Consider the following 25,708-nt stretch of genomic DNA (forward strand, 5'->3'; position numbering starts at 1 on the left):
ATTTGAATCTGATGAACAAGTTTGTGTATATGTGTGTGTTGTGTGTATGTGCATTTATGTAAATAACGCACATATACAGATCTATACAGATCTATGTTATATATGCAATTTTAGTACTATCATTTAAAATATATTTTTTGCCGGGCGTGGTGGCGCATGCTTGTAATCCCCGCGCTTGGGAGGCTGAGACAGGAGGATCACACAGGTTCGAAGCCAGCCTCAGCTACTTAGTGAGGCTCTCAGCAACCTAGTGAGACCCTGTTTTCAAATAAAATATAATTTAAAAAAAAAAGGTCTGGGAGTATAGACCGGAGGTAGAAAGCCTCTGGGTCCCACCCCCAGTACCACCAAAAAATAAATAAAATAAAATAGGTCTGGGAGTATAGCCCGGAGGTAGAAAGCCCTGGGTTCCACCCCTAGTACCACTAAATTAATTAATTAATTAATTAAAATATTTTAAAATTCACTTACTGTCTGTCCCTTTAAGGGACAAGTGCAGATATCTGAGCCTGTGCTCCAGGTGGGAGGAGACCTGCCTGGGCCGAGGGGAGGAGGTGGCTGGCTTCTTGGCTGCAGCAGGGTGTGGCACCAGGCCTCTCCTGGGAGGCTCCTGTGGGCTTGGCCACCCTAGGTCACCTTGGCCCCAGGGTTGGGCTGGCTGCACTTGGGGGCTAGTTTACATCTCAGTGACCTGGGGCCCCCTTGCTGCTGCCTTTAAAAGGCCTTTCTCTGTTTGAAAGTAAGAGTGGGCCAGGTGTGGAGAGGGAGTTGCCTGGAAGCCTTTTTCCACTGTTGCTGCTGGGTCTACTGAACACCAGTTCCCAGCTGGGCGCCCCTCCCTCCTGCCTGCAGCCCATTCACCCAGTACCTCATCATTCACATTCCTATGTGAGGACGTGATAAATACTTTATTTTATGTATTTTTGGTACTGGGTCTTGAACCTTGGGGCATTCTACCTTTGAGCTACACCCCCAGCAGTTTTAATTTTGAAATGGGACCTCAGTAAGTTGCTAAGGCTCTCACTAGGTTACTGAGGTGGCTTGGAACCTGGATCCTCATGTCTCAGCCTCCCAAGTGCTGGGATTTCAGGAGTGTGCCGCCAGGCCCTGCTCGCTACAGAGTATTTTCTACTTTTGTTAGATCTCCTTTGTCTCCTGGGCAGTTTCTCAAATTGTACCTTTTGCTAGTCCTTTCCTCACTCTTTGCTGGACGCTTGCAAGAGATTGCTAGCCCTTTGGGGCAGGAGTGTCCCCTTGCATGCCCACAGTTTCAGCAAAGAGCACAGAAGGACAGAAATGCACAGGGAAGCCTACCCTGCATTGGCTAGTGGCTGCTGAGCAGGGCAGACCTCTGCCTTCAGAGCCCATGCCCCCTGATCTCCACCCTCATAGTGGCCTGTGGCCTGAGCTGTGGATGGCATGGAGGGCTTGGGCCTCCTCTGTCCACAGGTCCTCCTGGGTGTGAGAGGAAGTGTGTGGGTTGGGATCTTGGTGGAAGGTTTAATGGCTCTGGCCCTGAGTCCCCACCCTTTATTTTATTTATTTATTTATTTATTTATTTATTTGTTTGTTTGTTTGTTTGTTTTTATGGTACTAGGGATGGAACCCAGGGATATTCTACCTCCAAGTTACACCCCCCAGTCTTATTTTTTAGTCTTTATTTTTTTTTCAAACAGGTCTCACTGAGTTGCGAAGGGCCTAGCTAATTAGCTGAGACTGTCTGGGAACCTTGATTCTCCAGTCTCTGCCTGGGATGTTGGGATTACAAACTGGGCCACCACGCCCACCCGGGCCAGTCCCAGACTTTTAGAGCAGGCTTGGAAACTCTGCCCCTGGGGCAGGACACCCGGCCTGGCCCTAGTTGAGATTGCCTGCAGAGCCTGGGTCAGTGCTAATCACCAGCCCCCCTGGGGAGCCTGTAAACTCCCATAATGACCATTGGGACCTCTGGCCATCTACATCTGCATTCCTCATCTGGGAAGGCTAGGTGCTGGAAAAACCAGTTTGGGTGTGGAAGGCTCTTTTTACCTCCATGTCTAGGGAGGGTGGGTGGGACTTTGTGCTCAGGAGCCTGGAAATGTGTTCTAAAAATCTTTCTATTGCAAAAAGTTACACATGTCCAATGAGGTCAGTAAGGCCCTTCTGACGGGTCACGTCTTTTGAGCAGGCAGGTGGGCAGGATGAGTGTGGGTTTGCTCTCTTCCCTGTGATGGAGCCTGGTGTGTTCTAGATGCCCGGCTGGTCCTGTAAGATCCTTGGAGCCAGGGAAGAGGCCTGGCCTGGCTGTTCTGTGGAGAGCAGACTCCTGGCAAAATGTCTCCGGGTACTCACTGGGCCACCCCGATCACCATCGGGTCCCTGAGACTCCCAGGACACTTACCATGTAATTATTGCTCAGCAAATATTTGGAGCAAATTCTTTAACTTTCAGTTTTTTGCCCATGCTGTTACCCATTGGCCAGGGCCGGGTGACTTGTGACAGCTGCTGTCGCAGGTGCTCGCTGTGTGTTACTCGGAAGGGCAGGGGCTGTTCCCTTCTGCTTCTGTTCTGAAGCGGGCAGTCTGCAGGGCCTGCTGCGTGGGGCCCAGGCTCCTTTGCCCGGCCTGCCGGTCCTGTGGATGCAGGCCTGCCTTGGCTTCTAGCCCTGCACTCTGGCCTGCCGCTCTCACTTTCTCTCTTCCTCCTCTTTGTCCGCGAAGACACTTGTCATTGGATTTAGAGCCACTTGGATAATCCAGGCTTATCTCTTCATCCCAGAACCCTGGACGTAATTTTATTTCCTGTTCATTTTATCCAAATAATAAGGCCACACTCCTAGATTCTAGGGATTTGTATATCACATGTCAGAGATCACTCAACCCTCTGTGAGAGGGAGCAGAGGTCTCTGCCACCCCTCAGCCCTTGTATGGGGCTGGAGATTGGACCCAAGGCGACACCCCAAGCCGTTTGTTTGTTTGTTTGTTTGTTTGTTTGTTTGTTTATTGTGGTACTGGGGATGAAACTCAGGGGCATTCTACCTCCAAGCTATACCCCCAGCCTTATTTTTTATTTTTTATTTTTGGTAGTCTTTATTTTGAAACAGGGTCTCAACTGATTTGCAAAGAGTCTCACTGAGTAGCTGAGGCTGTCCATGAACCACAATCCTCTTGTCTCAGCCTCCCAAATGCTGGGATTGCAAGCGTGTACCACCAAGCCTGGCTTCTTTCTTTTTCTTTCTTTCTTTCTTTCTTTCTTTCTTTCTTTCTTTCTTTCTCTCTTTTCTCTTTCTTTCTTTCTTTCTTTCTTTCTCTTTTCTCTTTCTTTCTTTCTTTCTTTCTCTCTTTTCTCTTTCTTTCTTTCTTTCTTTCTTTCTTTCTTTCTTTCTTTCTTTCTTTCTTTCTTTCTTTCTTTCTTTCTTTCTTTGCATTACCAGGGATGGAACTCAGGGGCATTGTATCTCCGGGCTATACCCCCAGTCCCCTATTTTTACTCTCTTTTTATTTTTGAAACAGGGTCTTCTAGGTTACTGAGAGTCTCCTTACACTGCTGAGGCCTCAAACCTGTGTTCCTCCTTTCTCAGCCTTCAAAGTACTGGGATTATAGGCATGTACCACCATGCCTGGCCCTAATCAATTGCTTTTGTGTGTGTGTGCCAGGAATTGGGGATCAAACCCAAGGGCATTCATTCTATCTTGGACCTACTCCCCCACACCCTTTTTTGTGTTTTTCTTTTTTGCGGTACTAGGGATTGAACTCAGGGGTTTTTACCTTCAAGCATCATCTCCAGACCGATTTTATTTCCTGTTTGTAAACAGGGTCTCGCTAGGTTGATGAGTGCCTCGCTACTTCTAAGGCTGTCCTCGAACCTGTGGCACATTTCTATAATCCTGGTACTTGGAAGGTTGAGACAGGTCCAGGCCAGCCTCAGCAACTTGGTGAGACCTTGTCTCCAAATTACAAAGGTTGAGGGTGTAGCTTGGAGGTAGAAAAAAAAAGTGAATCTAATTTTCTAATTCCAGTGGTTCCTCTTTATTTGCCAAACAGCTCTTACTGAGGTTGTGCTCTTTGCCCACGTGCCGTAGAGGTAGAGTTGGACATTTCACATGGGCAGTTGGCGTCCTTGGATCCAGGAGCAGGCTGTATTCTGGTTCCTCAAGCTCTGTCTTTTAATGAGATGCGTGCAGTTTGTTTCAGGTTATTCAGATTGTTTATGGTGGATAGACTTTTTTCCATTTGCTTGCTTTGCAGGGCCTGTGACTGCTCACTCAGTAGGACCCCACACCCTTCCACATACATGAAATTCTATTAACTGGGGAAACGCTTTCCATTCCACCATTAGAGAAAATGTTTAACAGGCTTCTTCATTCTGTTAAAACTACTCTCAGGAATGGTAGGGCTGGTTACTTACTCAGTAAAGAGGATTTAAGTAGTGCTGGGTGTGGTGGCACAAGCTTGTAATCCCAGCATTTAGGAGGCTGAGACAGGAGGACTGTGATTGAGGACAGCCTCAGCTAGTCCTTAGTGAGGCCCTTTGCAACTCAGTGAGACCCTGTTTCCAAATACAAAATAAAATATAGAGCTGGGGTTGTAGCTTGGAAGTAGAATTCCCCTGGGTTCCATCTCCAATACCTCAAAAAAAAAAAAAAGGATTTAAGTAGCCATGTCCTCCAGCCAGATGTGGGGGTGGGGTGGGGGTGAGTGTCCTTATGAAGATATGACATCATGCTCCAAGATTTTTTTCCCCAGTATTGGGCATGGAACCCAAGGGCATTCTACCTCTGAGATACATCCCCAGCCCTTATTTTTTATTCTTTATTTTAAAATAGTATCTCACTGGCCAGGCATGGTGGCGCACGCTTGTAATCCCCGCGCTTGGGAGGCAGAGACAGGAGGATCGCGCTGGTTCAGAGCCAGCCTCGCTGGCTTAAGAGATCGTTTCCAAATAAAAAAAATATAAAATAGGTCTGGGAGTGTAGCCCGGAGGTAGAAGGGCTTCCAGGAACCCCAGTACCACAAAATAAAATAAAATAAAATAAAATAAAATAAAATAAAATAAAATAAAATAGTGTCTCACTGAGTTGCAAAGGGCTTCACTAAGTAGAAGCTGAGGCTGTCCTTGAATCACAATCCTCCGGTCTCAGCCTCCCAAATGCTGGGATTACAAGCATGAGCCACCACGCCAGGCTGTGTGCCAAGATTTTAATGCCAACTCTATTTGCTTGCATCCTCCTTTGGCGATTGAATGGTGGGGCGACCATGCTAAAGCCCTGGGGTGTCCTAGGCCCAGCCAGACTGGGTGGAGAGTCTGGGCCTCATCCAGACAGTGAGCTAAGCTGGCCATGGCTTTCTTTTTTCTCTGGCTCCTTTCTCAATGCAAGGAGGGTATAGAGAGCCACTAGTTGGGTGAGCCCCCAAATTTGAAAGTGCACCTTTACCTCCCTCCAGGTCAGTCTTATGAAATCCGACTGCTAGAGAACCGGAAGCTGGGAGACTTTCAAGATCTGAACACCAAATATGTCAAGGTGAGCCTCTGGGTGACTCTGGGGCGGGGTCCAAGCCCCTGCCTTTGCTGGGCAGAGAGGGAGAGGCGGCTTCTGTCTGGCCCTTGTTGCTAAGCTGTAGCTTGTCTCCATGGGGATGAGACAGGCCAACGTGCCATGTGCTGATGGAGCAAGCCAGGGTCAGACAGATGCAGATTCAAGACTGGCTTTGCCACTTACTGAACATTTCTGAGCTTCAGTCTGCTGACCTGCATCAAAGGGTTTTCACTTAAACATGCGTGTAAAACACCGCGTGGCCCTGGAAAGAAGGGTGTTGTCGCATCATGGTTCTTACCACTGGTGGTCTTGGAGTTCTGCAGAGGGTACCTGTGGCCTGAGCACTGGGAATAGGACCTGGGGATGAGGTTGGGGTACGAGGGGGGCCCCACACCCAGTTGTGCCCGGCTTGCCTCCCCAGAGCATCATCCGAGTGGTTTTTCACGACCGCCGCCTACAGTACACGGAACACCAGCAGCTGGAGGGCTGGCGGTGGAGCCGGCCCGGGGACCGAATCCTGGACATTGGTGAGTCCCCCAGACCATGAAGGCCCCAGGTGCTCCGGCCCTGCCGGCGCTCCTTGTGGTCGCCATCTGAGCCCAGGCTTGTGCTCTTGCCCTGTAAAACCTCCAGGGAAATAGCAGAGATGACCATACCCTTGGACTCACCCGCAAGACTCTCTTTTTGATTGATACAGGAAGTTGTGTGTGATCTGGGGGCCTGTTGTAAGGGAGGCTAGAGCACACCTCAAGGAATAGAAGTGGTGAAGAGAGAGAAGGGCATCAGAGACATAGGCGGCCACCAAAATGGGGCTTCGGGGCTCGGCTACCAGCCCCAGTTCTTTATTCACAGCACTCGGAGCCCGATGGCGACTAGAATGATGATAGGGTCTGAATGCCTGTAGCACCAGGGAACACAGAGGAGCCCATGGAGCGCAGCATCCCTACAGCAAAAGAAAACCGACACCACCAGGCCTGGAAGTGCACCTGTTTCTGAATTAAATTACGCCCCTATTATAATATATATAGTAGAGCTATACATATGTATTTATGTATATTAGTGTATATGTGTGTGTGTGTATATATTAGTGTAGCTCAAGTGTAGAAAGCCTCTGGGTTCAGTCCCCTGTACCTAAATAAGGAAATGAATGAATGTTCACATAGAATAGGGTGTAGGTTCCGAGAGCCCCGTGGGGCTCCCGGACAGGCATCTGCCAGAGGAGTGTTCTGGACTGAGTTTTGTGTCTTGCGTCTCTGGGTTTCAAGTCATGCTGAGGTGGCTTGGACCCTTCTGGGCTCTTTGGGGAGCTGACCGCCGACCTCTCTGTATGTGCAGATATCCCACTGTCCGTTGGTATCTTGGACCCCAGGGCCAGCCCAGCCCAGCTGAACGCAGTGGAGTTCTTATGGGACCCTGCCAAGAGAGCCTCTGCGTTCATTCAGGTGAGCCCAGCTGGCTGTCTCTGCAGGCAGCCCTTCTGGCGGGGTGGCCAGCTCCTGCCCTGTCGGAGGGAAGGGGCTGGGGAGCTGCCCCAAGTCACAGGTCTACTTTGTTGGTCCATAGGGCTAGGGAAAGGACTTGAAATGTTCCAGTGTTGAGTTTGGGTTTGGCTTAGGGAGCACATGAGCTTTGAAAAATCAGTACTTCCTAGCATAAAGGTGTGTGTGTGTGTGTGTGTGTGTGTGTGTGTGTGTGTGTGTGTGTTACTGGAGATGGAACCAAGAGGCTTTCTACCTCCAGGCTATACCCGCAGACGTATTTTTTTATGTTTTATTTGGAAACAGGGTCTCAGTAAGTTGCTGAGAGCCTCCCTGAGTAGCTGAGGCTGGCTTCAAACCTGTGGGATCTTCCAAGTACTGGGATTACAGGCACTTACCACCACAGGGACTCAATAATTGGAAAGTAAACGTTGTTCCATTTTAGTTTCTACTCCCCAGTGCTGAATGGCTCGCTTCTGGTGTGGAGGCGCCTGGGCTGAAGGATCTTCCTGTAGTTCTGGGCTCCATCCCCTGGCTCTCCCTCTGTCCCTCAGCAACTTTCCTCCCACTGAACAGTTTCCTGCCCCTTATTTTTATTTTGGAAGATTGAAGACCCAGGGGCATTCATCCTCTGAGCTACACCCCCACCTATATTTTATTACCTATTTATGTACGTACTTATTTGTACTGGGATTGAGCCCAGGGGTATTCTACCTCTGAGCTGAGGGTCTTAACTATTTGCTGAGGCTGTCCTTGTACCTGTGATCCTCCTATCTCAGCCTCCTGAATCCTGAGATTACAGGCTTGGGCCACCACACCTTAGCTGTTTTATTTATTTATTTTAATTTTTTTGCCATACTGGGGATGGAACCCAGGGGCATACTACCTCCGAGCTACACCTCCAGCCCTACTTTTTATTCTTTATTTTGAAACAGGGTCTTACTAAGTAGCTGAGGCTGTCTGAGAACTGTGATCCTCCTGTCTCAGCCTCCCAAATGCTGGGATTACAAGTGTGTGCCACCATGCCTGGATCTTGTTGCAGTATTTTAAGTCAGAAAATGCATGTAAAACTGTTGACACTGGGCCTGCTTCATGAGAGGCACTCAAAAAATTAACAATCTTTTCTCCCCCTCCTTTTTGTGGTTTTGAGGCTGAACTACCTCTGAGCTATACCCCCAGCTTCCTTTGTTTTGTTTTGTTTTGTTTTCAATACTGGGGATTGAACCCAGGGGCATTTTCTTCGAGCTACACCCGCAGCCCAATTTTTTATTCTTTATTTTGAAACCGGGTCTCACTAAGTAGCTAAGGCTGGCGTTAAACCTGTGATCCTCCTGTCTCAGCCTCCTAAGTACTAGGATTACAATCATGCTTTTTTGTTTGTTTTTTAAATGGAGTCTTGCTAGGTTGTGGAGGCTGGTCTTGAACCTGTAATCCTCCAGTTTCAGACTCCCAAGTACTAGGATTACAGGCATGTACTATCACATCCAGCTTTTTATTTAATTTGCTCATTTGCAGTACTGGCGATTTAACCCAGAGTTGTGCTCCCACTGAGCCACATCTCCAGCCCCTTTTTATTTTTTGCTTTGGTCCTGGGGATTGAACCCAGAGGCATTATGCCTCTGAGCCACATTCCCAGCCCTATTTTATTTTGAAACCTAGGGTCTCCTTAGGTTTGAGGGCCTCAGAAAATTGTTAACACTGGCCTCGACCCTGTGATCTTCCTGCCTCAGCCTCTCAAGTCAATAGAATTACAGCCGTGTGCTACCATGCTTGGCTTCTCTTTTTTATGATTATAATAATCTTACTGTACATAAACATTATTGCTAAAATGTTCCTGAAGCTAGCCTCAGCAGTGTAGCAAGACCTTCAGTAACTTAGTAAGGCCCTGTTTCAAACTAAAAAAATAAAATAGATTGGGCATCACGGCTCATGCCTGTAATCCCAGTAGTTGGGAGGCTGAGATAAGAGTATCACAGGTTCAAAGACAGTTCAACAAGTTTATCAACCTAGTGAGACCTTGTTTTTTTTTTTTGAGGGGGGCGTCTGGGGATGGAACCCAGGGGTATTCTACCTCCAAGCTACACCCGCTGTCCTATTTTTTATTCTTTAATTTGAAACCGGGTCTCACTGAGTTGCAGAGGGCCTCACTAGGTAGCAGAGGCTGTCCACGAACGAACCGCGATCCTCCGGGTCTCAGCCTCCCAAATGCTGGGATTACAAGCATGTGCCACCACGCCCGGCTGAGAACTTGTTTTAAATAAAAATAAAATAGGGTTGGGGGTGTAGCTTGGAGGTAGAATCCTCTGGGTTCCATCACCAGTACTACCCCCTCTCCCATAGGGCTGGGGTCATGTTTCTTGTGTAGTGCTGGGGTTGAGCCCAGGGGCATTTCATTCATACACACACACACACACACACACACACACACACACACACACACCTATTATTTTACAATACCATGCAATATTATAGCATTATTTTAGTTTAGCTGGTACGTGTGTGTGTGTTACTGGGGATTGAACCCAGGGGCATTTTACCTCTACCCCCAGCTCTATTTTATTTTTTATTTTGAAACAGGGTCTCGCTAGGTTGATTAGAGTGTTGTTTTTTCAGTACTGGGGTTGGAACCCAGTTGCATTCTACCTCTGAGCTACACCCCAGCCCTATTTTTTATTCTTTATTTTTTGAAACAGGGTCTCACTGAGTTACAAAGGGCCTCACTAAGTAGTTAAGGCTGTTCTGTCTCAGCCTCCCAAATGCTGGGATTACAAGTGTGCACTGCCATGTCCAGTGAGAGTCTCACTATTTGCTGAGACTGTCCTGGAACCTGCGATCTTTTTCCCAAGTACTTGGATTGCAGGCCTGGGCCACCATGCCTGGCTCCTTATTTCAGGATTATAACAATGAATATGCACTGAGGTTTTTTTCTTTTTCTTTTTTTTCAGAACTAGGGATTGCACCCAGGGACATTCTATATCTGAGCTGTACCCCAACCCTATTTTTTTATTCTTTATTTTGAAAGAAGGTCTCAGTAAGTTGTGGACAGACTCACTATGTAGCTGAGGCTGGCTGTGAACCTGTGATCCCTGACTGAGCCTCCTAAGTACTGTGATTGCAAGTGTGCACCACCATACTCTGAGTATTTTTGATGTGGCAAGAATGGGCTCAGTCTTCCTGTTAAGTGCTTAGCCTGGCCTGTGTAACTGGGACACCAGAGTGAGAAGGGGCAGCGCTATGCCAGACCCTTGCTCTGAGGTCTCTGGGATTTGCCGTGGAGGGATATTTTGGGGAGGGGTAAGGGTGGGAATGCTGATGTCACTGCCTGAAGAGAGCAAGCATCTAGCTGCCAGCCAGGGGACCCCCTCGCCCAGTCCTGGGACTGAGGGAGTCAAGTCTTTTCTGGGAGGAGGGCAGGGAGGCTGTTGACTCCATGGAGTGGACACAGGACTGGGGGATCTGGGAGGGGGAGGCAGGGGTAGAGCCTTGGGGAGCCCAGGCCCATCCTGAACCTGCCAATGGCCCCCCAGGTACACTGTATCAGCACGGAATTCACCCCACGGAAACACGGCGGAGAGAAGGGGGTGCCCTTCCGAGTGCAGATCGACACATTCAAGCAGAATGAGAATGGGGAGTACACGGACCACTTGCACTCGGCCAGCTGCCAGATCAAGGTGTTCAAGGTAGGGTGCTAGTGTCTGCCTGGCCTCTGTCTCCCCCTGCAGTCACCACAGCTTGCACAGCACCCAGTGGGGCGGGGCTGCCCTCAGCGGGGCTGCCTGGACCCGGAGAAGGCATAGAGCCCAGGAGCATCTGCCCAGGCCTGCCCTGCCCTGCACTGCTCCTCACATGAGGGACCTGCTCACCTTGGCCAGAGACGGCCCATCTAGACATCTCAGTCCTTTACTGAACCTTGTAAGAAACATTGGGTTTTTTAATTTGTTTCCTTTCCACTGCTTCACAGTTGCCCGTGAGTTATCACATGTAGGTCCCCCAATTGGGGGCCTGGTATCATTCTGTGGTGGCATTCTCTTAGAAAACCAGTGCTGGCATGGAGCTCAGAGGTAGAGCATTGCCTTGCATGTGTGAGGCCCTGGATTCTATCCCTGCACTACAGAAAAGCTAAAAAGGAGGATGCATCTTAGAGAAACATTTTCAGAGGTATTTCCTGTCTCTCCCTTTCTTGCTCCATCCTGGCAGTCACCTGTCCCAACTTTCATGTCTTCCTGAAGATGGTAGCTAGTGTTCTAGCTGGGTCTCCTTCGTGCCTGTGGGGAGCCTGGGGTGCAACAGAACCCATGTCCTTCTCAAGGACAAGGATGGCCTGTGAGTGGCCTGTGTGGTGCCAGCAGGTATGTGTGCAGAGATGCAGGAACTTCCTTGAGAACTGTTCTCTGTCCTGGCCCCTATTCCCTGGCTCACATCCAGATGAATTTAGAACCTGCTGAAAAAACTTTGCTGGGTCATTTCAGATAGGGCCTTGCTAGAGGGAAGGTGGGGTCTGTGCTGATCATCCTGCCCTGGGGGAAACACCCACAGGTGGACGGTAAACCTGAACTGAGTGGTTGAGGCTGTTTCTAGCTAGCCCCAAGGCCCCTGCAGCCAGGATCAGCTCACTTCCCTCTCTAGCATCTTCTGCAGAGCCAGGTACCCAGCAAGCCTTTGTCAGGGCTGTGGGAGGAAAGGAAGAGAATATGGGGTTTGCACTTGGCCACCACAGGTCTCTGAGGCCCTGAGGAGGCTCTGTGGAGACCTTGTCAGTAATCCCAGTACTTGGGAGATTGAGACAGAAGGATCTGGATTTGCAGTCAGCCTCAGGTACTTAGTGAGGCCCTCCAAAACTTAAGTGAAACCTTGTTTCAGTATAAAGAATAAAAAATTGGGCTGGGGGTGTAACTCAGAGGTAGAATACCCCTAGGTTCAATCCCCAGCACCACCCCCCAAAAAAATAAAAAATAAAAAGACAGACACAAAAACCAACATGACCTCTGTTGTTGACCTTACTGAGGTCAGGGGCTGACCCAGGTCTTACTGGGCTACAGTATCCCTTGCGTCTCGCTCCTTCCCCACGCTTTAGAGGAAAATCATTCCATTCCTTCTGTAGCTTCTAGAGGTTTTCCAATTTCTTGGCCTTTCTCCATCTTCAAAGCCAGCAAGAGTAAGCCTCAGTGAGGCATGGAGGCAAATGCCTGTAAGCCCAGGACTTCTGAGGCTGAGACAGGAGGAACACAAGTTCAAGGCCAGACACAGCAACTTACTTAGATCCTATGTCAAAATAAAAAATAAAATAGGAATGAGGAGTATCTCGAGGTAGAATATTTCTGATTTCAATCCTCAGTACTGCCAAGAAAAAAAAAAAAAAGTGAGCCTCTTCCTTTTCTCAGTCACCACACTGACATACTCTGCACCCTTTCCTCCAATTTTAGTCTTCTGGGACTTTTGGGCAGGCAGGGGGCCTGGTTGGGCTGCCTCACGCCTAGGCCCAACATCTTCCCTGCATTCTGCCTTGCGCTCGCTCTGACTGTTGGATCTGCAATTCTGGCCCCTTTTTGGACCCTGCACCTCCACTCTTCCCCCAGGAACCAAAAGTTATCACCCAAGGAAGGAACAGGCAGGTGTGGAAATCCCAGGGACCTGAGCCTGGCCTGCCACTGCCGGCCTCCTGGGGTCGCGAAGCCGCTCGGCTCCCGTGCCGCCGTCACTGTGCAGTTGAGGCTATGATGGAACTGGGAGGGTACAGTGAGGTCAGGGGGCTCCCGGATGAGCCACCTGCTCGGGTGCTCCAGATGGCCTCTGAGCCCACACAGCGCCGGCTTTGTCTGCAGTCCTGATGCACCACGCTGCCCTCACCTCCTGAGGAACGGGCCACGCCGGGCCTACTGCCCAGTGTGTGTGAGTGCCAGGTGAGCTGGGCTCAGTGAGACTGGGGGTAGTGGTCAGCGGATGGCTGGATCTCACAGCCTGCAAGCCTAGGACAGACCCTGGCTGGCAGCCAGTACTTCCAGCGCTCTACACTCTGTGGGTAGCCCCAGGACAGCATGGCCACTTGTCCCAGTCCCCTGGACTCTTCTCCAGAAGCAAGTGGCCATTGGTAGCAATCTTTGCCAACCACTTACACAGGGCAGCTGGTGACAGGCCCCACTGCGGGGAAGTGTGTCAGGCAGAAGGGGCTGCTGCTCCGTGTGTGGAGCACAGGAGGTGAGACGCTTCCATGATCTCTGCCCCAGGGCGCTGGAACTGGCTGGGGAGCCGGCTACCTGGTCTCCTGCAGCAGCAGCTGGGGCCCAGTTTGGACTGATTGGACTCTGTGCTCTGCGCTTACAGCCCAAGGGAGCGGATCGGAAACAGAAGACTGACCGTGAGAAGATGGAGAAAAGGACGGCTCAAGAGAAGGAGAAGTACCAGCCATCCTACGAAACCACCATCCTCACAGAGGTGAGCCTAGGCAGGGCTTGCGGTCATCTGCTAAGATCACATGCTGGGGTGGCAAGGGCCGTTTGCTGCTTCTGAATGAATTTGCATTTTTCAAAATGAGGGTGATCTTGTTTTTTGGAATAGGCAATACAGTCACTATTCAAAGTTAGTGTATAACCCCAAAGAGCCTTCCCACCACTAGCCCAACCTCTAGGCTCCACTCCACATGCGGGCGTCTCTGGTCCTGTGCACATCATTCTGACTTTCTCCATAGGGAGCCCCAGTGTGAACAGACATCTTTCCACACTTGCTGTTTGTTTGTGTGATACTGAGGATAGAACCCCAAAGGTGCTCAGCTTTGTACTATACCCTTTTATACCCCCAGTCCTATTTCTTATATTGAAACAAGGTCTCCCTAAGTTACCACCTGCTGGTCTCAAACCTGTGATCCTCCTGTCTCAGCCCTTAGTACGGGAATTACAGGTATGTGCCAGCATGTTTGGCCTTGTGTGTGTGTGTGTGTGTGTGTTGTTTTGTTGTTTAGATCAACTCTACTATGTTCTGTTGTTGGGCCAACTAACTGGCATTGGAATGTGTTCATGGACTGCTTGGACTTGCTCACAGCCATGCGTAAGTCCCAGGCTGGCCACAGAGGTCCAGGCTCTGTGAAGGGTGAGGCTTGGGAAAAGGAATGTGTAAGATAATGAAGGACGGGTCCCGCTGTATGTTTGCTTGCTGTGTGTGCACACGTGTGTAATAAGCCACATGGGGAAGGGTATTAATAAGATATATAAAAGCTCCTGGTGCTGGGCATGGTGGTACACCTCTAATCCTAGGGACTCAGAGCTTCAAACAGGATTGGGCAACATAGGAGACCTTGCCTTAAATTTAAAAAAAGAAAAAAGGATGGGGGTGTTGTGCAGTGGCAGAGTTCAGTCCCCAGTTTCCCCCCCACCCCTCCAAAACTAATGTGGTTCCCATGCATGGGTATTGGCATTTTACCTGACTCGGGACAATAGGCAGGGAGCCCTGCCCTGCCCTGCCCTCAACCTGCAAAGGAGCAGCCATACACAAGACTGTAATTTGTGGATTAGAACTGAGCCTAGTCTTTCCCCATGCCTGCTGACCTGCCTGGAGTGTCCACCTCCTTCCTGAGCTGCAGCGGAGGAGCGGTGCTGCAGAGCTCCAAGCCAGTCCACAGCCACAGAACTGGTGGAAAGCCCACCCACCAGTGACCTTGGGAGGGGCCAGCCCTCAGCTCTTCCGCTTTCCCTCTTAGCATTTAGCATCAACAAATTCCAGCCCTGCGCACAGAGGTTAAATATTTACCACCTCTTGGGCTTGGTAGGTGATAGTAAGTCTTAAGGAATGCTTCAAATTGACCTGTCCAAACCACCACTTTTGTTGCGAGGGAAGATAGCATGCTGGGTCCTATCCCCTCCAGGCGCACCCTGGGGGTCTAACTCTCCTTGGGAGACTCCCACATGTGCCTTTAGTTTTGGACATCTACTTGGCAAGTTCCTTGAGGGTAGTGACCGTGTTTGTGTTTCTGTGCTTCCTGGAGCCCCAACAGAATGCCTGAAAGGTCATCAGCCTGCAGAGCAGCCTTTGGAGGAGCTGCGTGTGGTAAAACGTGTAGGTGGTGTAGGTTTTGTTTTTCTGTTTTGTTTTGTTTGTTTTTTGTTTTGTACTGGGGATGGAACCCAGTGGTCCCATTTTTTTATTCTTTATTCTGAAACAGGGTCTCACTGCGTTGCAAAGGGCCTCACTAAGTAGCTGAGGCTGGCCATGAACTGCGATCCTCCTGTCTCAGCCTCCCAAATGCTGGAATTACAAGACAAGCATGTGCCATCACGCCTGGCTTGGTGTAGGTTTTGGTCGAGAGTTTGAACCTGAGTCATTCTACCTACAAACTACACTCCTAGCACCCCCACTTACTTACTTACTTACTTACTTACTTATTTATTTATTTATTTATTTATTTATTTATTTATTTATACTTTTGTGGGTTTGGGGCTGGAACCCAGAGGCATTTGATCTCTGAGTTATACCCCCTGCACTATTTTTTATTCTTTATTTTGAAACAGGGTCTCACTGAGTTGCAGAGGGCCTCACTGAGTAGCTGAGGGTGTCTGCGAACCACGATCCTCCTATCTCAGCCTCCCAAATGTTGGAATTTTAAACAGGGTCTTCCTGAGTTGCTGAGGCTAGCCTTGAGTATAATCCTCCTGATTCAGCCTCCCAAGCACTGGGATTATAGGTGAGCAGATCATACCCAGCTCAGAGTGGAATTTTATCTTTGGAAATTGTCTTTGTTCCCTTTAACACACATTTATACATGCTTGTACCAGGAAGAGCTGTTTCTGAACAGTGGGCCTATTTTGATTTTCTTGTTTTCTTGTGTGTTAAGACTACATGGTTGTGATGAGGCCCTCCTTGGCTTTGCTTAGTAGGAAGCTAGATAAGAGGCCTGTCTCAGTTTGCTTGCTCCTAGGATGACTTCCCGAGCCATAGGTCTTGTCTCTGCCACACTTGGTGTCCTTATTGTGACGAATTAGGAGCACCTTCAAATGCGGGCTCTGTTGTAGTAGGTCAGTGTCTCATGCGTTAGTGTTGAAGGCTTGCTTGGAAGGGTGCAGCGCGTGAATCGGCATCTCTGCAGCCTCCGGCTCACCCTGAGGACTGCGGACCTGCAGTCACGCCGCCCTGTCTCTTTCCACAGTGCTCTCCCTGGCCTGACGTGGCTTACCAGGTGAACAGTGCCCCATCCCCCAGCTACAACGGCTCTCCAAACAGCTTCGGCCTTGGCGAAGGGTATGTCCCACCTTGTCTGGATCCCTCATCGGCTCCTCTCTTAGTATTTCCTCATGGTCCTTGCCATGGTCCTGGTTGCTAGGTTTCATGTAGCCACCAGTTGTGCCTCGTGACTAAGCCAATGGTTGTGTCCTTGTGTTCCCCCTGGTACACTTCAAGTGTCCAGTGGGGCAGCTGCAAACAGAGCCTGCCTTGGGGTTGGCTGCGGTCGTCGGCAGAGCCTCAGGAGGTGGGTGGCCCAGGCCAGGTGAGTCCAGAGCATAGCTATTTCTCAACAGAGAGCTAGTAAGAAATTGAGGCCACCGGTGGACTTGGTTTACCCAAGCGAAGCTCCTGCTGAGAGGCTGAGATAGGGGAAGGGTCATGTTGAGGCAAGCAGCCCTAGGCTTAAGTCTATACCCTTTTGGGGGGAACTTCCTTCTTCACCCTCCTGCCTCACTTCCCCCATTCCAAAGGGGAACGAGAGTTCCACGTGGTTTTAGGAGGAATGTACGCACAAGGCCATGCCTGCGTTCCTGAGGCCATCCATGTGAAGGTCTTTCTAAAAAGCAATGGTATAATCCCAGTGCTTGGGAGGAAGATTGCAGGTTTGAGTCCAGCCTGGGCAACTTAGTGAGACCTCACTTCAATTTTTTTTTTGCCCTTTTTTTTATTCTTTATTTTTTAACAGGGTCTCACTAAGTTGCAGAGGACCTCACTAAGTAGCTGAGGCTGTCCGCGAACTGCGATCCTCTAGTCTCAGCCTCCCGAATGCTGGGATTAAAAGCGTGCACCACCACACCTGGCTTCATTTCAAAATTTAACAAAGAAGGGGGTTATCTGGGGTATACCTCAGAGGTAGAATCTCTCTCGGTTCAATCCCAGTACCAAAAATAAAATAGAAAAAAATCATGGTAAAATCTATGTGACATGACACTGACCAGTCTCAGTGTTTACATGTACAGGTTAGTGGCATTAAGTATAGTTTTTAGCTTTTTTTTTTTTTTTTTTTTTTGGTGCTGGAGATTGAACCCAGGGGTGTTCTCCCTCCACGCTACACCTTCAGCCGTATTTTTATTTTTTATTTTGAACCTGCAATCCTCCTGTCTCAGCCTCCCTAGTATTGGGATTAAGGTGTATGCCACCATGCCTGGACCATTACATTCACTTCTATGGCTGCATAAATTACTGTCCTCCATTGGGGACAGCCATTTTGGATTATTTTTTTCCTTTTTTTTTTTTTTTTTTTTTTTTGGTGGTGCTGGGGATTGAACCCAGAGGCATTCTGCCTCAGTGCTACACTTCCAGCCTGATTTTTTATTCTTTATTTTGAAACAGGGTCTCACTAAGCTGCAGAGGGCCTCCCTAAGTAGCTGAGGCCGGTCACAAACCCCGATCCTCCTGTCTCAGCCTCCCAAGGACTGGGATTACAAGTGTGTGCCATCCTGCCTGGCTTTGACATATCTTTCTAAAAGCACATGTGTTTGGGTCTGTGCCATTGTGAGTTGCTGCTTAAAGAAAGTCATGGTGCATGCCAGTAATCCCAGTCCTTGGGAGACTGAGACAGGAGAATCATAGGTTTGAGTCTAGCCTCAGCAATTTAGCAAGACCCTCAGCAACCTAACACGAGCCTGTTTGAAAACAAAAAGTGAAAAGGTTGCCGGGCGTGGTGGCGCACGCTTGTAATCCCTGCATTTGGGAGGCGGAGACAGGAGGATCATGCTGGTTCAAAGCCAGCCCCACCGGCTTGAGACCCTGTTTCTAAATAAAAATATAAAATAGGTCTGGGAGTGTAGCCCAGAGGTAGAAGGGCTTCCAGGAACCCCAGTACCACCAAAAAAAGAAAAAGAAAAGTGAAAAGGTTGTGGGTATAACTAGGAGGTAGGATGCCCCTGAGTTCGATTCCCAGTGCACATACACACACAGCAACAGGGCATTCTTACCAGGGTCTTCAGTTGCTGCTGCTGACACCCAGGGCAGAGGGGTAGTGTAGGTCAGGCAGTGTAGCCTGTCAGAACTTCTGTCCATATGGATGGGTCCGTTTGGTATTTTGGAGGGGGGAGTACTGAGGATTGAACCCAGGGGCATTCTGCCTCTGAGCTATAACTCCAGCCCTATTTTATTTATTTTTATTTGAACAAAAGGTTGATGAGAGTCCTTACTACTTGCTGAGTGAGTCCTTGAGCCTGCGATCCTCCTGTCTCATCTTCCCAAGTAGTAGGATTACAGGCATGCGCCACCACATCTGGCTTCATGGGCATTTTGAGGGACTAGATATTGGCTCCTATTTATGATTGTCTAACTGAGGAAGTTAGAAATAATTTTCTTTTAAGCCGGGCGTGGTGGCGCACGCTTGTAATCCCAGCATTCGGGAGGCTGAGACCTGGAGGATCGTGGTTCACAGACAGCCTCAGCTACTTAGTGAGGCCCTCTGCAACTCAGTGAGACCCAGTTTCAAAATACAGAATAAAAAATAGGGCAGGGGGTGTAGCTCGGAGGTCATTTAATGCCCCTGGGTTCCATACCCAGACCCGCAAAAAAAAAAAAAAAAAAAAAAAAAGAAAGAAAGAATTTTCTTTTAAAAGTTTGCTTTGCATTTTTGCTTGCGGTGCTAGGGTAGGACCCAGAGCCTCATGCCTGCTGGACACACACTAACCACTAAGCTAAGCCCCAGCCCCTGACTCAGGACATGCTTGAGGGGCTCAGCCATGTGAAGGATGCGGCTCAGCCTCTGTTCTTACCGCCTGTTTCTTTCCTTTGCAGCAACAGCTCGCCGACCCACCCGGTGGAGGCGCTGCCCGTGGGCAATGATGTAAGTGTGCGCTGGGCTTGGGCTGCCGGTCTCTGGGCTTCGTGCGGCATCTAAGGCCTCCCCTCTTCCCGCAGCACCTGCTCCCATCTTCCTCCACCCAGGACGCCCAGCAGTGGCTGCAGCGCAACCGCTTCTCCCAGTTCTGCCGGCTCTTCGCCAGCTTCTCAGGTGAGCTCCAGATGGCCTCGGGGAAGCCCTTTGCAAGACCCTGGGCCACGGCTAGGCCACGGCCTGGTCTGGGAGCCCCACGGTGGCACAGGTCTCTGAGGTGCCGCCTGGGAAGGCCCCCTTATGTGACCAGGGAGGTTCCTATGGTGACTATCCAGACCCTCTCATCTGCAGGCCAAGGAAGGTTCCCCTTGGCCTGTCTTCTGGGCACTTTCCTACCAAAATGCTGCCTGGGGCCCTCCTTTAGAAGGTTTTTCGGGCTAGCAGATGACTTCAGAAGTTCTGAGCCAGTGCTGTGGGTTCAAAGGCGACCAAGCCATGGGTCTTGCCACCATGCACTGCCAGTGCAAAGGGATGGGGCAAAGGTCTGGCCCAAACCAGAGACATGGTTTTCAATGCATCACTCAGTCTGTGCCTCTGAGGGACCCAAGGTGTTGGGGTGAGGTTGCCAGGAGGGTTGGGCTGACCTCCACCTTAGGACCCCCAGCTCTGAGGCAGTATTGATAGGTGAGGCAGCCATCTGGATGCAGTGTATGCCATCTGTGATGGGGTGGCCGAGGGGACCCTGTCTTGGACTGGGCTGGGGAAGCAGGAGGGACCCCAGTGGCACTGGGGCTTCCCAGGCAGAGAGCAGTGAAGAGGGCCAGGGTGCCAGTGCCGGGTAGACCAAGGGAGGCATGGAGGTCTCAGGTGCCCAGAGCCACAGGCAGGTGGTCCCTGGTGGAACGTCAGGACTGGGGAGACACAGTGATACCTGAGACACTGATTGTGGTGGGAGGAGGAGGACAGGAAGCAGCCTCTAGTTCATTGACCCTTGGCCTCTTGCACACGGGTACCCCCAAGGCTCTTGGCTTTCTGGCCACCTGCTCTTCTCTGTCCCTGTGAGACAGCCACCTTCCCATAAGCCTTTAACTGTGGTACTGGGACCCGGTGCAGACACGGTCATTGGGAAAGACTCATGGGTGGGACCTGCACACACAGCATGTGTGTTGACCAAGTACACAGAGGAGGTGTCATGGAGTGCAGCCCCAGACCCCAGCTGGAGGCAGCTCGGAGCCCATCAGCAGAGCATAAATCCTAACACAACTCACAGCTCCTAAGGTGTATTCAGGCAATTAGTTGTGTGTAAGAACTGACATACCCGGTATCTGTGTTAAACTCAAGTGAGCCCAGCACATGATGTGGAGGAGGGAAGCCAGCCCTAGCAAAGTACCTATCAATACCACTTCCATAAACTTCAGAAAACAAGCAGAGCCACCTGCTGTGTAGGAAGTCAAGATGGTGGGTCCCCGGGGTGGCGTGGGGGTCACAAGGCTCTGGGCGGCTCACAGTGTTTTCCACTTGGTCCATGCTGGCCTGAGCTCAGTTTGTCAACCTCCAGTGAGCTGTATACTAATACACAGAGATATGTACATGTAACCAATCCAACGTGCTGATAAAATCTAGGTATTGATGTGCATGGAATGTACAGAGAGAGGGACGGGCAGGCACCGCACCCCTCGGTGAGCTGAGGTGAGCACCAGCTTTGAGGCTCTGGTGTCTCGTGGCCTCTGATGTTCCGAGGTAGAGTAGCTCTTTGCTCTTTCTCTCTGGAGTGTCTGACATCCACTGAGGCATGGCCAGCTCCCCCGTGTCCCCACCGGGCCTGCAGGTGCTCCGGTGCAGCCTCTCTGTCCTGCCTAGGTGCTGACCTGCTAAAGATGTCCAGAGATGATTTGGTCCAGATCTGTGGCCCTGCAGATGGGATCCGGCTCTTCAATGCCATCAAAGGCAGGTGGGTGTTGGTTTGGGGGAATGAGGCCACAGCTCAGCTCTTGGACCACCGGTGGTCTGCTTGGTAGGGGCTGGTGGCCCTTCCTGTGACATGGGACAGCTGCAGAAGATACTGCTTGTTAGGGGCTGGGGAGTGAGACATACCCTGCCCTGGCACCCTCGCACCCTCTCTTCTCGATTTGACTGCACCTCTGGATCCTAGCCACTGGCACAGGCTCTCAGACCTTGCAAGGCTGTGGCTCTAAGCTGCCTCCCCTCAGGAGGATGTCGTCAGGGCTGGCACACGGTGTACAGTTTTCAGGGCAGTTTCCAGAGCAGGGCAGTCCCATGGGACTTCTGGCCATGATGGAGATGTTCTGTGGCCACATGGACTAGTCCAGAATCTGCTGGATGTGACAGGCCAACTTAATTTTAAATGTTATTTTTAAATTTCTTTTTGACGCTTGGGATCAAACCAGGGGCTCATTCATTCCAAATATGAGCTCCTCTGCTGACCACGACCAGCTTTGCACTTAAATTGAAATAGTGATGTGTAGACAGCACAGGCTTTGTTTTCTTCTATTGGGGGGTTGAACCCAGAGGTGTTCTACCTCTGAGCCATTTAGATCAAGAGAGAACACCAGAGTTTGCACCCAGATCTGCCTCTTCTGAGCTGCACAGGGAGGGGGTGCCCTCAGTCCTACCTGGGACATGGGTGACCCTGGCCCTCCTGGGCTGTGTGAGGGAGGGTGAGGCCTACGTAGCAAGTGGGCTGGGGCAGCACTGTGGTCCAGGGCCTGCTGCGTGCTAAGAACATGCTCTTCCTCTGAGCCACCCCAGCCCCTTTGAGACGGGGGTTCTAGCTCTGCCCTTCTTGTCAGGGTGAGGTTCCGGATGTGTGTGGGGTCTGTTCATCTTCCCCAGGGACTCCTGTCTGCCTGGTGTGGGTCCTTCCTGTCCCCCCTCTCTCCAAGAAAGGCCTACCACGTCCCTCTCTCCCACTCTCCCTTGCTGAGTCCTTCTCACTGCAGGCCCACCCTGTGTTCTGGGACATTCTAGACAGCAGAACTTGGTCCACCAAAGCGTGCTACTTATCTGCTCTTCCTCCTGCCAGGAACGTGAGGCCAAAGATGACCATTTATGTCTGTCAGGAGCTGCAGCAGAAGCGCGAGGGCAGCGGGGACAGTGGCCTGAGTGGTGAGTGTGGTGGAGCCTGGGCCCTGGGCAGCACAGCCGAGCCTCCTAGGCTTGGGTGCTCCCGCTCCATGCACATGTCCTCACATGGCATGAGGGCCGACCCCATCACCCGGTATGTGGGGTTTTCCCAGGAGAAGTGGAGAGGTCCCAGGTCTTTCTTCCAGTGAGTGGCAGGTCCAGGAGTTGAACCCAGGATTGTCTGCGCAGAGCTGCTTTCTACCAGCTGCTAGGTAGAGGTGTAGCCCCTAGGAGCGGGAGCAGGGATGCACCCCAGGCACCTTGTGGTTACTTGCAGGCTAATGACGGAAGAGCACCATGAGCTAGTACTTGGGGGCTGAGAAAGGTTCAAAGCCAACTTTAGCAACTTGGTGAGGTTCTCAGCAACTTGGTGAGACCCTGAATAAATAAATAGTATTGGGGGTGTAGCTTGGAGGTGGAATGCCCCTGGGTTTAAACTCTAGTAGTGCAGTAAATAAATAAATAAATAAATAAACAAACAAACAAACAAACAAACAAATAGAGCTGGGCGTGGTGACACACACTTGTAATCCTAGTGCTTGGGAGGCTGAGACAGGAGGATCTCACAGGTTTGAAGCCAGCTTCAGCTACTTAGGCTCTCAGCAACTTTGGAACCTGTTTCCAAATAAAAGTATAAAATAGGTCTGGGAGTATAGCTGGGAGGTATAAAAACCCCTGGGTTCCACCTCCAGTACCACAAAATAAATAAATAGATAAATAAATAAATAATAAAATATGATGCCTCTAATCATGTTTTTCGAAGCTATGTTCCCTAGTTAAAAGTGAAACTTGGGAACCTTGAATTTAAATGAATTGTATTTTGCTTTTCTGTATGTGATACTGGTGGCTGAACCCAGGGTTGCTCTATTATTTTTAACATTTAAAATTTTTTTCATATGGTGAACCCAGGGACATTCTACCTCTGAGCTACATCCCCAGCCCTATTTTTATTTTTTATTTTGAAATACTCGCTAAGTTGCTGAGGCTGGCCTCAAATCTGTGATCCTCTTGTCTCAGTGATTACAGGTGTGTACCAACATGCCTGGCTTATTTTTATTTTGAGATGTGGTCTCACTGAGTTGCCCAGGCTGGCCTGAAGGCTGTGATCCTCCTGCCTCCGCCCTTCATAATTACCAGGATTACAGGTGTGCACTTCTGCTCCCAGCAACAGCTTTCTTTCTTTCTTTCTTTCTTTCTTTCTTTCTTTCTTTCTTTCTTTCTTTCTTTCTTTTTCTTTTTTCTTTTTTTCTTTTCTTTGATACTGGGGATTGCACTCAGGGGCGCTCTACCTCCAAGCTATACCCCCAGACTGATTTTGCTTTAATTTAATGAATTTATTTATTTTTGGTGTGTATGTATTACTGGGGATTGAACCCTGGAGTATTCTGCCTCCAGTCTACACCCTCAGCCCTGTTTCATTTATATTTTGAAACAGGGGCTCCCTAGGTTGATGAAAGTCTCACTACTTTCTGAGTCTATCCTTAAACCTGCTATTCTCCTGTCTCAGCTTCCCAAGTACTGGGATTGCAAGCATGCACCGCCACTCCTGGCTAGAACAACTATCTTTAAGTGTCATTCTGCCTTCTGAAGCCGTCCAGTGACCTCTTTAAACAGTAGAATGTTGCTGGGCATGGTGGCGCACACTTGTAATCCCAGCACTTGGGACAGGAGGATTGCACAGGTTTGAAACCAGTCTCAGCTACTTAGTGAGGCTCTCAGCAACTTAGTGAGACCCTGTTTCCAAATAAAATATAAAATAGGTCTGGGAGTATAGCCTGGAGGTAGAAAAGCCCCTGGGTTCTACTCCCAGCACCAAAAAAAAGAAAGAAAAGAAAATCTAAATAAACAGTAGGATGTTTGGAAGGGGGCAGGGCCTCCTTCCCCCTCGAAGCAGGTACACACTTGGCCATACAATCAGAATCACCTGCTGCTCCTCCAGACCCTACACCATCGACCGAGGGTCCTTGGGTCTGGTGAGTTCGGGAATGTCTTTTTATTTTTATTTTTTTGGTGGTACTGGGGATGGAACCCAGGGGCATTCTACCTCCAAGCTACACCCCAACCCTATTTTATTTTTAGTCTTTATTTTTGAAACAGGTTCTCACTGAGTTGCGAAGGGCCTCTCTAAGTAGCTGAGGCTGTCTGTATTTTTCATAAGTGCTCCAAGAACCTAAAACAGTAATAGGGAACCAGGGCCTGGTGTGTCTGTCAGTGGGCTGCACAAAAAATAAAATAAATAAATAAAACAACCAAACAAGGCGCTAGCGTCTCTCTCTCTCTCTCTCTCTCTCTCTCTCTCTCTCTCTCTCTCTCTCTCTCTCTCGCAGTGTACCATGCCATCTTCCTGGAGGAGCTGACCACCCTGGAGTTGGTTGAGAAGATTGCCAACCTGTATAGCATTCCCCCCCAGCACATCCAGCGAGTGTACCGACAGGGCCCCACGGGTATCCATGTGGTGGTGAGCAATGAGGTGAGGACCAGGGACAGCCCCTGTGGGGCACGGGGACACAAGCTTACGTGACGCCACCTGCTCTAAGAGTGACAGCTCCGTGGCTATTGAGTGCTGCCCCTGGCCCCTCTGAGCTCGGTGCTGTCCTCACCTGCCTTCCAGTTGCTAAAGGTCATCTGTGGTGAGAGACCTGACGGTCAGGTGAGAAATCCAAAGGCCTCCATCCAAAGGCCTCCAAGTGGTAAAGGTCTCAGGGTGCCCGGGTCTGTGCAGGGTGCAGCAGCCGCCAGCAGAGTGGCACGCAGGTCCTGACCTGCGCCCGCCAGCGGCCCAGGAGGGTCATGGAAGCTGTTGGCTGCTTGGGCCTTCCTTGCACATTGTAGAACAGACACTTCCAAGCCTCTCCTCAACTTGCCTTCCAGAAGAGTTTGTTACGGCTGACAGCTTCAATCCCTGGTCACTTGGTCCTGTCGAGGCAGCACATTGTGGATGGGCATGTGGCTGAGGAAGCCGCTCACTCCGGGTGGCCAGGAAGGTCCACTTGCCTGTCCTCCCCCCTCTAGCTCCACCTCCTTAAGGTTCCAGCACTGCCCAATAGAGCGAAGTTAGGGACTTTTGCCTGGACACAGACGCCTTTGGGGGGCGTTCAACATCCATACTGTAGACCAGGCTCACTTGTTCTAGCTGGGTTTAAAGCGCATTTAATCCTGTTGCCTCCCTCAGGAAGTGTGTGTGTGGTCATCCTGTTTCATGGCCCAGAAAGGCTGACTGGTTGTCCCAGGTGACACAGCTGTAAGGGGTGACACTGAGCTGGGACCCCAAGTCCCATCTTGGGCTCTGAACCAGTAGGATTTTGACCTGTGTTGGTGATGGTAGTCTGGGCCCTGAGCCCCAACTCAGCCTGAAGTGGACCCCAGGCCAGTGCCAGAAGCTCTGAAAGCCCCTGTGTAGAAGGTTGTAGAGGAAGCTGTTTGCTGGGGGGCGGGGGTATAGAAAAAGTGGATAAAATGTGGACATTGGAATTAGACTGGTGTTCCTCTTCTAAACTACCTCCTAGGAGCCAAGCAACCCTGGGAGGTTTGAGCAGTGTCTTGGAGCCTGTTTTTGGATGTGC

The 25,708-nt window shown here is 50.2% G+C and overlaps 1 protein-coding gene across 1 annotated transcript in view; it reads left to right on the top strand.

The window, feature by feature from the left end:
- The window catches only part of TFCP2L1 (transcription factor CP2 like 1), a gene marked incomplete at both ends in the record, with an annotated part of 55,931 nt that overhangs the window by 23,295 nt on the left and 6,928 nt on the right, over positions 1-25,708 (top strand). The window contains 11 exons of the mRNA XM_080689610.1: positions 5,425-5,501; positions 5,938-6,043; positions 6,852-6,958; positions 10,522-10,674; positions 13,316-13,426; positions 16,128-16,219; positions 18,962-19,010; positions 19,085-19,178; positions 20,862-20,952; positions 22,045-22,127; positions 24,473-24,615. Coding sequence (XP_080545736.1) covers positions 5,425-5,501; positions 5,938-6,043; positions 6,852-6,958; positions 10,522-10,674; positions 13,316-13,426; positions 16,128-16,219; positions 18,962-19,010; positions 19,085-19,178; positions 20,862-20,952; positions 22,045-22,127; positions 24,473-24,615 — 1,106 coding nt within the window. The remainder of the gene's footprint in view (positions 1-5,424; positions 5,502-5,937; positions 6,044-6,851; positions 6,959-10,521; positions 10,675-13,315; positions 13,427-16,127; positions 16,220-18,961; positions 19,011-19,084; positions 19,179-20,861; positions 20,953-22,044; positions 22,128-24,472; positions 24,616-25,708) is intronic.

Source organism: Muscardinus avellanarius, assembly GCF_963383645.1.
Source record: "Muscardinus avellanarius genome assembly, chromosome: 2".
Classification (NCBI taxonomy): domain Eukaryota; kingdom Metazoa; phylum Chordata; class Mammalia; order Rodentia; family Gliridae; genus Muscardinus; species Muscardinus avellanarius.